Source organism: Cervus elaphus, chromosome 22, assembly GCF_910594005.1.
Source record: "Cervus elaphus chromosome 22, mCerEla1.1, whole genome shotgun sequence".
Lineage (NCBI taxonomy): Eukaryota > Metazoa > Chordata > Mammalia > Artiodactyla > Cervidae > Cervus > Cervus elaphus.
The window spans coordinates 15,884,171-15,894,578 of NC_057836.1; the positions used below are offsets into that span (position 1 = coordinate 15,884,171).

At 52.8% G+C, this 10,408-nt stretch overlaps 1 protein-coding gene across 1 annotated transcript; it reads left to right on the forward strand.

Moving 5' to 3' along the window:
* The first annotated feature begins 339 nt into the window (after positions 1–339).
* LTBR (lymphotoxin beta receptor) lies at positions 340–7,957 on the forward strand. The gene is made up of 10 exons (XM_043880781.1): positions 340–691; positions 812–908; positions 1,162–1,287; positions 1,379–1,531; positions 1,902–1,998; positions 2,131–2,222; positions 5,419–5,526; positions 5,839–5,864; positions 6,563–6,791; positions 7,068–7,957. The coding sequence occupies exons 1-10, from the start codon at positions 575–577 to the stop codon at positions 7,307–7,309; spliced, it is 1,287 nt and encodes a 428-aa protein (XP_043736716.1). The 5' UTR covers positions 340–574; the 3' UTR covers positions 7,310–7,957.
* The last annotated feature ends 2,451 nt before the right edge of the window (positions 7,958–10,408 follow it).

A 10,408-nucleotide genomic window follows, 5' to 3' on the forward strand; every position in this document is an offset into this window, starting at 1 on the left:
CTGCACCCTCCAAGTCTGACAGTCCCAAGCCCATCCATTTTTTCAGATCTGGTCAGACACAGCTCTGTCTGGAACTCCATCTGTTCCCGGGTCCCCTCTGCCCCAGCCGGGCTCCCAAGTGACCATCCGAGGATCATCCGCTGGTTCCGCCACCCCTTTCCCACCAGCCGGCCCAGCCTGGCCTGCGTCCTCCTCTCCAGTCAGGCCTGCGGAGAAGGGAGGAGGCCCCGGTTCCGGCCCTGCTGCCCTCACGTGCTTTCCCGGCCGCCCCTCCCGCCCTGCATCGTCGGCCAGCCAAGCCTGTTCCTCTTCCCGATTGCGACAGAGGCCGCCCGGGCTCCAGCGGCTCCCTGTCCCCGCCCCGCGCCGGCCCTCCACTCCCACTTCCTGAGCCCCGGCGCTGGCGCTGGAGCCCTGGAGGCCAGGCCAGGCCCGGCCACTCCGGCCCCCGGGGTGCGTCCGTCAAGTCCTGTCCCAGCCTCCGGGCTCTGCCACCACTGGCCCGGACGTCCAGGCTTCCACCTCCCTCCCAGGCCTCCATCCATCTGCTCGGCTGGCAGGCTGACTGGCCGCCATGCGCCTGCCGTGGGCCACCTCCCACCGCGGCCTGGCCTGGGGGCTACTCATCCTGGGCGTCTGGGGTCTCCTGGCCGCATCCCAGCCCCAGCTGGTGAGGGGGGCGCCCATGCAGGTAGGTGGGGGCGGGCTTGGCTAGGGGAGAGGGGGTATGGGCCATCCTCTCTGATGTCCCTCTGCTCCTCCCAGCTGACCCCTGAATAATTCACCCCCCTGATTCCATCTCCTCCTGAAGGGGCTCCCATACCACACGGAGAACCAAAGCTGCGGAGACCAGGAAAACGAATACTACGAGTCCAAGCATCGCCTCTGCTGCTCCCGCTGCCCCCCAGGTGAGAGGCCGGGGCCAGAGGAAGTCTGGGATGGGGAGGCGGGGTACAGGGGGCTCCAGCCCGCCTGGCTGCCTCGGATAGACACCGGACACCAGCTCCCAGGGAAATCAGCTGGCAGAAACAGAGAGCGAGAGACACTGGCCGGCCATCCTATGTAGGCACCGGGACAGGCCCAGGGTCACGTAGCGAGCAGCAGAGGGCACCGTGGGAACCCCAGTCCCCTGACTGTCCTCCTGCCCCGCTCACAACCTAGGCACATACGTCTCCACCGAATGTAGCCGCCACCAGAACACCATCTGTGCCACGTGCCCCGAGAATTCGTACAACGAGCACTGGAACCATCTCTCCTTCTGCCAGCTGTGCCGCCCCTGTGACAAGAGTGAGTGGGGTGTTCCAGGGTGGGGGTGGGGGGCTGGGATGTCCTGGAGTGCAGCCACTGGGCCGAGCACCCCCCCTCATCACCCCTGCAGTGCTGGGCTTCGTGGAGATCATGCCTTGCACTAGCGACCGCAAGACCCAGTGCCACTGCCAGCCGGGGATGTACTGCGTCTTTTGGAACTCTGAGTGTGAGCACTGCGAGCCACTCTCCAACTGCCCGCCTGGCACCGAAGCCGAGCTCAAAGGTCAGAGGTCACTGGCAGCAGAGGGTGGGAAGGAGGCTGGGCGGGCGCTCTTGAATGGGTGCAGGGTGCTGTGTCCATGGTGACGCCCCAGATGGCTAGTTCTCTGTGTAATAAAATGCTTCTCCCTCCCTGAGAAAGGCTCACAGATGGAACCTGCAGAGAAATGGAGTTGGGATGGTGCAGGGTTCGAGGTCCTCCCAGCACTGAGAGGAAGCTGGGCAATGGGGAGAAAAGGAAAGATGCTGCGGAGTACAGACTGGGGAGGGTGGGTGGGGAGGGGGCCGTCCAGCAGGCGTCACAGAAGCCCACGGCTGGACAGAAGCCCCCTGTGCCCACTCACCCTGGCTGCCCCGCGCTTCTCTCCTGCCAGATGAAGTCACGGAGGCTAACAGCAACTGTGTCCCCTGTAAAGCTGGACACTTCCAGAACGCCTCCTCTCCCACCGCCCGCTGCCAGCCCCACACAAGGTGAGCGTGCCTGGTTTGCATTCTTCCCGCCCTCCCAGCACCAGCCGATGACAGTCCACCTCATGCTCAGCTCCACAGACCAACTCCACTCCCAGCCGGGAGCCTCCCTGAGCTGGGCTCTTTCCTCCACAGGTGTGAGGACCAGGGCCTCGTGGAGGAAGCCCCGGGCACCGCCCAGTCTGATACCAGCTGCAGAAATCCACAAGAGCCCCCCAACGTGCCAGGTGAGGGCCCAGGGGCATGGGGAGGGGCATCTGGGAACATGCCTTAATTCCACCCACCTAAAAAAAACAGGGAAATGATGAACCCTTTCCTCTCAGAGCTGCAAGAAGAAGCTCCTCAAAGAAACAATGGCGTATCCCTGGGCCAGGTTACTTACACACACATACATGCACTTTTAAAGTTATATGTTCTACATATAACTTAAAAGTTACATACAATATTACATTTACACAGAGACATAGATATAGATATAAACTACAGATATATAGATATAGATATAACTGTACCTGATATCACTGTCATCATTTTGGACATGCCACCCTCACATAACCCAGTTACTGAGTATAGTAGGTTACACCTTCCATCACTAGAGAGAAGATTCTACATTTGATGCTTTCTTGGTCTTTTCTGTGGAATTATTGCTTTCCTTGCTTGAAAGAGGATTATGCATGCTCGTGCTTAGTCGCTACCGTTGTGTCCCAGTGGACCATAGCCCTCAGGCTTCTCTGTCCATGGGATTCTTCAGGCAAGAGTACTGGAGTCGGTTGCCATGCCCTCCTCCAGGAGATCTTCCCAACCAAGGGATAGAACCTGCGTCTCCTGCATTGCAGGCGGATTCTTTACTGTTGAACTACCGGGGAAGCCCTATAGAGAATTATAGGATGTTTCTAATGACTGTCATTGTTATCAATCAGGGGAAAGTTTATTTCCCTAATTTTAAAAAATGGCTGAGCGTTGATAATCATAGCTTCCATTTAATAAGAGCTAGTGCGTCAGACACTCTGTGGACTTGACTTTCACTAACTCATTTAAACCTCATAACGATCCTGTGAAATAGTCCTATTGTTATCCTTACTGACAGATGAGGAAACCAAAGCCCAGAGAGGTTAGGTGACTTGCCCAAGATCACCCATGTGGTAGTTGGTATTAGGAAGACCTGTTCTAGGTCTTTCTTACTCCAAAACCCATGCCATAATACATGCAGACTGTAGAAGATTAGAAAATTCAGATAAACAAAACTAAACCTCACCTGCAGAACCATCAGCTGGCATATCCACGCAACACTTTTGAATATATCTTCCCTGACATTTTTCCACACAATAGAAAAAAAAAACATTTTTTCTAAAAGTGGAGTCATTTGAATGTTTGTAACTTAATTTTTCATCCAACTATATCATAACCTTTTTTACATTCTATTATTAATTTTTAACTGTGTATCAAAAATGATTGGCTTTTTTTTTCTTTTTTCTTTTGTATTGGGTATTGCTGATTAGGGCTTCCCTCATAGCTTAGTTGGCAAAGAATCTGCCTGCAATGTAGGAGACCTGGGTTAAATCCCTGGGCTGGAAAGATCCCCTGGAGAAGGAAATGGCAACCCACTCCAATATTCTTGCCTGGAGAAGCCCATGGACAGAGGAGACTCACAGGCTATAGTCCATGGGGTCGCAAAAGTCGGACATGACTTAGCAACTAAACCACCACCATAGCTGATTAACGGGGCTTCCCTGGTGGCTGGATTGGTAAAGAATCTGCCTGCAATGCAGGAGACCTGGGTTCAATCCTCGGTTGGGAAGATTCCCTGGAGAATGAAATAGCAATCCATTCCAGTACTCTTGCCTAGGAATTCCCATGGACAGAGGAGCCTAGTGGGCTGCAGTCCATGGGGTCTTAAAGAGTCAGACACGACTGAGCGACTAAACCGCCACCACCAGAACTGATTAGTGATGTTGTGATAGTTTCAGGAGCACAGCAGACGGACTCAGTCATATATATATACACCCATTCTCCCCTAAACTCCCCTCCCATCCCGGCTGCCACAGAACATTGAGCAGATTTCCTTGTGCTATACAGTAGGTCCCTGGTGGGTATCCATTCTAAATATAACCGTGCGTACGTGTCCATTCCAAAGTCCTGAACTATCCCTTCCCCCCATCCTTCCCATCAGCTGGCATATCCATGCAACACTTCTGAATATATGCTTCTTTGGAAGCACACATCTTTTGATGCTAATAGGTCTTCATGTCCTTGGCTCTGTAATTCTCAGATTGGTATTTAGAGCTGGACTTTCAGAGAGTACGTAAGCTAATCTCCTCATTTTGTAGATGAAAAACACACAACTGGGCAGGAACCCAGGTGTCCAAGACCCTCGGTCTAATTCTTCCCCACACCTCCCATTCTGGACTCACTTAGGCCACAGAATTAGATGGATCACCAAGGGTGAACTCCCAGTGTCCAAGTCCTCCTGCGTTGCCGCAGGAGCAGGTGAGAGAAAAAGTGGCTGGCACAGTGGACCCATGCTGTCAATGGCAGCACAAGGCCCACAGGAAGACAACGGTTGCCCATGGCTATACACGGACGCCTGAGAAGCCCAGCCTCCCCTCCCCTCCCACTCCTTGGAGCTGCCCCAAGCAAGCCAGTGGACATCCAGCAGCCCCCCTCATCCAGGCAGCCAAAACAGGCAGAGTTCAGCAGCTGGGACACCGACTCTGTCACCCCTGTAAACACTCCCATGGCTACAGAAGGACAGGTTCAGCTCCTACTGCTGTATATCTTGTTGTCAGACAGTCAAATCTGCAGAAACATGGCTTTACCCTGCAGCCTGAGTCTGCTCACAACCCCAAGCCCACCCTCCCCTACTGCCTCCCACTCCCATTTCCAGCCCAAGTGCCGGTCCTCACCCACAGGGCTGCCCTGCGCCGGTGGCCAACCACACTCGCCCCAAACATCTCCATCCGAGGCAGAGCCTCCTGATTCTCCTGGTTCTCGGTGAGGGGTGTACCCCCCACCCCGGTCAGGCTCCGTGCCCCGTCTCTGTAACCCAAGGGAAGTTTCTCCAACTCCTCCTTTAGGAACTGCAGTGGGTCTACTAGGGGAAAGAACTTCCCAGGTGGCACAAGTGGTAAAGAATCCGCCTGCCAAGGCAGGAGACGTAAGAGGCTCCATCCCTGGGTCAGGAAGATCCCCTGGAGTAGGGAATGGCAACCCACTCCAATATTCTTGCCTAGAAAATCCCATGGACAGAGGAGCCTGGGTTGAAAAGAGTCAGACAGGACTGAGCAGTGGCAGTAGCAGGAGGGGAAGCCTGCTCCCCATTTTCCATCTGGGTGGCCTGAGAACTGGAGAGCTGCTCCCTAATTGCCCCACCCACCCACTGCTCTCCTCGGGTCCTCACACCTCGTCCTGTCTGCTGTCCTCCAGGAACGATGCTAATGCTGGCCATCGTGCTGCCTCTGGTCTTGTTTCTGCTCCTCACCACCGTCTTCATCTACACCTGGAAGAGCCACCCCTCTCTCTGCAGAAAGCTGGGTAGGAAAGACTCAGAGGCCGGCAGGGATGTCTGCCTGGGTCTGTGCGCATCCAGATGGGGCCGGGGGCTGGAGGGAATATTCAGCTCCTTCAGGGCCTACACTTCTGCCCCTTCACACCCTCAAGACATCCAGCACTTGTCCCCAACGCAGACATCACATCTAACCAGCCCCTTCACTCTGAGGCTGAAGATAAGGGTAATGACAGACTGATCATTCTGGGAACCCAGGGTGGGCAGTGCTATACTGTGGCGTGGGGTGTGGAGGGGAAAGCCTGGGGGTCTGAGGCCTACCATTTCATTTTCTATTCCAGGATCCCTGCTCAAGAGGCACCCAGAGGTAATGGGGAGGCTAGGGAGGCAGCAAGGAGGGGCAGGAGACAGAGGAACAGGGGTGGGGGGCAGGCAGGAAAAGAATCTGCAGCTTCGATATCCATTTAATCATTCAACTAATAGTTTATTGAGCCCGGGGTGTGCCAGGCACTATGGAAATAGCAGTGAGCAAAGCAAAGTCTCTACCCTCCCAGAGTTTCATACCAGTGGAGCAAGGATAAAGTTAGACGACTATGTATTAGGTGGTGACAACTGTTAAATATGGAGAAGGAAATGGCAACCCACTCCAGTATTCTTGCTTGGAGAATCCCGTGGACAGAGGAACCTGGCGGGCTACAGTCCATGGGGTCGCAAAGAGTCAGACACGACTGAGCAACTGAGCCTAAATGCTAAATAAAGCATGGTGGGGCGGGGGGGACAGTGGCAGTGGCAAGCAGTGAGGGTATACTATCTTAGAGTAGACAGAGAGAGCCTCTGTGATCAGCTGATATTTGAGCAGAGAGCTGAAGAAAACAGAGGGCCCGACTGTAGCAGGATGTAGCAGGGAAAGTGCTCCAGGAAGAGGAATGTCAAGTGCAAAGGCCCTGAGGCAGGAAGCTTGTTGAGGAGGGTATGGAGCTGCCTAGGCACAGGGTGGGGATGGGAATTAAAGAAAGATAGTCTGAGGCCCCCGTCCTTGGCTGGTTCTCGGCCTCTGTCCTGCAGGGAGAGGAATCAAATCCTGCTGATGGAAACTGGGAGCCCCCAAGGTTCAACACACATGTTCCTGACCTGGTAAAGCCACTTCTGCCCACCCCTGGAGACTTGACCCTGGCCTCGGCCGGCGTCCCAGCGAACCCGAATTTGGAGGAAGAGGTGCTCCAACAGCAGAGTCCCCTGAGCCAGGCCAGAGACCTGGATGTTGAACCCCCAGAACAAGGCCAGGTGGCCCACGGTGAGAAGGGGGACAGGGAGGGAGGGCGGGCAGGGGGAGAGCATGTGAGCCGAGCAGAAAAGAGGAGATGGCAACAGCCAGTGTCCTGACTACAGAGAAGGGACGAGACTGAAAACCAAGAAAACGGAATGAACACAGCTCAGGAAACCAAAGAGCATGGAGAAGGAGGAAAGGGGAGATGGTGGATGGGGCCCTGGGGAATCCCGTGCTGGCAACGCGCGGCGGCCCCCCTCAGCCTTGACGCCTCGGCCCCTCACTCTGCCTTCCTTCCCACAGGCACCAACGGCATTCATGTCACCGGCGGCTCTATGACGGTCACCGGCAACATCTACATCTACAACGGGCCGGTCCTGGGGGGAGCCCGGGGCCCCGGAGACCCCCCCGCTCCCCCAGAGCCTCCATACCCCATCCCCGAAGAGGGTGCCCCCCGCCCTCCTGGGTTCTCCATGCCCTACCAGGAGGATGGCAAGGCTTGGCACCTGGCTGAGACAGAGACACTGGGGTGCTATGCCCTCTGACACGGCCAAGAACCCAAAGCGTCAGCCATGCTGGATGGTGTCTGGAGGAGCCAGGAGAAGGGAGGCAGCCCTCCCCGCACAGGCCTGACTGAGGGCCTGGGAAGGGCCCCAAGAGCTGGACCCTGAGGGGCCAGGACTCAGACATTGCCTCTCTGAGAGCAGGGCCGGCGCTGGCTGGGAACGGCGCCCCGGCAGGACTCTCAAGGCCACCTGAGCAGGCCCAGGACTTCCCTGCAGACTCCCTGCCCACTGGGGCTGCACCGGCTCGGCCTCAGGCATGGACAGTGCGTGTGACCCTAACCGCTGCCCCCAGGCATTTGAATCCCAGGCCTGGCAGGGAACAGAGCCAGCCACACAGTCACTCAAAGACTGGGACCCCCCTGGCAGAGTCATGGTGCTCAACATTCCCAAGCTTCAGAGGCCCTTTGAGGGCCCACACTTCAGTGGACGGAGAGAGACCCAACAAGAAGCCGGAGTGACAAGGAGGACCACCCACCCTCCCCTCCTCGACAGGAAAGCGAGTCTCTCTAACCAAGGGCTTGGGTGGGGTTCGAGGTATAAGGGCGAGTTTTGGATGGGGAGGAAAAAATTGGTGAGTATATTTATGAACTGTACCCACATACAAATAAAGAGGAGATTGAGACCTAGGCCATTGATTTCCTTGGGATTTATAGAGAAACACGATTTCATTGGGGCCATGTCAAAGGCATAGGTCAAAATTATGGAATATAAAATGTTATCAGCTATAATCCCACGAGATATTTGTGCGAGAGGCTGGTATATGGAATTCAGGTGAAGACAGTATTGGCCAACAATCTCTGACAATGTGGCAGTCAGTGTTCTCAATGCCATGCAACCCTACCTTATGCAGCCCTCACAAGACCCTCAGGAGGCAGGTATGAGGACTATTCCCATTTAGCATATGAGGAGGAGACTGAGGCCCAGAGAGGGTAAGTCAGTTGCCCAGTTTAGCTGCCCATGGTTGGGATAGGCCCTGTTAGACTGGCTCTAGAGTCCTGGTGGGTAAAAAAAGAGAATTTCTCTGAATAGATAAAATGGACTGGTTTTCTCAAATCATCAGACCTCCTCTATACCCCGCAGGCATGAAGTCCTCAGCCGACTCTCAAACCCCCAGGTTCAAAACAAAGTACAAAAGTGTCTGGCAAGGTTTTCTATTTTGTCTGTTTTGCCGCACCGTGTGACATACAGCAAACCTCCCCGACCAGGGATCAAACCTGTACCCTGATTGGAAGCATGGAGTCATAGCCCCTGGAACACCAGAGAAGGCCGTATTTGGCAAGGTTGGGTGAAGGGAAAGATCCATGCTTTAGACATAAATTGAGAGGCCAAGTTCACATTCTGCTGATAAAGAGATGGAGGCCGGCCTCCTTCAACCAGAAGAAGCATCCTGACTTTTACTTTACTTCTTCTTGTCTTGCAGGCTTACCTCGCTACATTGTGGGTTTTTTAAAACAAATCGTGACAACCCTGAGTTATTGATGATGGTTAGCATTTTTTAGCAATAAAGTATTTTTAAATGAAGGCATGTACGTTGGTTTTTAGACATAATGCTATTGCACACTTAATAGGCTGCAGTACAGTGTACACATAACGTTTAGATGTAGCGAGAAACCCCCTAAAATTCGTGTGACTCGCTTTATTGCAGTGGTCTGGTATCAAACCACAGCATCTCCAAATATGCTTGTATTTTCTTTTCTTCCCCCAAAGAACTCCAGATCTTCTCAGGCTCTCTTGTTGTTTGTAAATGTTTGGGGCCCCAGAATTTATCTACCGTGCTGCCCAGTAGAAACGGTCTCAGCTGGAAAGATTGAGAGGGGAGCTGCTGCAGCTGACTGCTCCTTCCATAAAAGGCCACCCTCTGGGTCTAATGTTATGACTGTTGCTGGGGCCCTTCAAGGTGGGGAAGCTCCAAGGCACACACTCCAGGAGTCTTCTGATCCAACCCAGCGGATGGGTTATTTAAGGTTGACCTTGAAAGTATTAAATCCAACTTCCTTTTTTGAGCAGTAAATAATGTGAGCTGTATTTTTAGACAGAGAATGAAAGCCTCCTGCTCTTGCCATAGCCTAGAGCCAGACAGCATGATTCCTTAATCGTTGTTCCAGGGTATTTAGATTTTTTAAAAACTATACATTTTTTTTTTTAACAAAATAAAAGGAGGAAACTTTTTTTTAAGAAATGGTGCCAGGAGAGGAGGAAAGTTTCAAGAGGGAGGGGATATATATATATATATACTTATGGCTGATTCACATTGTTATATGACAGAAGCCAACACAACATTGTAAAGAAGTTACCCAATTAAAAAAAAAACTTAATGAATAAATCCGGTCCCTTCTCTTCATGGCAAATATATGGGGAAACAATGGAAATAGTGAGAGACTTTATGTTTTGGGCTCCAAAATCACTGCAGATGGTGACTGCAGCCATGAAATTATAAGACACTTGCTCCTTGGAAGAAAAGCTATGACCAACCTAGACAGCATATTAAAAAGCAGAGACATTATTTTGCCAACAAAGGTCCATCTAGTCAAAGCTATAGTTTTTCCAGTAACCATGCATGAATGTGAGACTTGAACTATAAAGATAGCTGAGCAGTGAAGAACTGATGCTTTTGAACTGTGGTGTTGGAGAAGACTCTTAAGAGTCCCTTGGACTGCAAGGAGATCCAACCAGTCAATCCTAAAGGAAATCAGTCCTGAATATCATTGGAAGGACTGATGCTGAAGCTGAAATTCCAATGCTTTGGCCACCTGATGTGAAAAACTGACTCATTGGAAAAGACCCTGATGCTGGGAAAGATTGAAGGCAGGAGGAGAAGGGGTCGACAGAAGATGAGATGGTTGGATGGCATCACCGCCTCAATGGACATGAGTGAGCAAGCTCCGGGAGTTGGTGATGGACAGGGAAGCCTGGTGTGCTGCAGTCCATGGGGTGGTAGAGTCGGACACGACTGATCAACTGATCGACTGAACTGAACTGAATAAATAAATAAAAGGGAAACATTTCTTCTAGATGTTTTACAGTTTCACTTTTTAAATTTATGCTTATGAGCCTTTTTGTGTGTGTGTAAGTATGAGG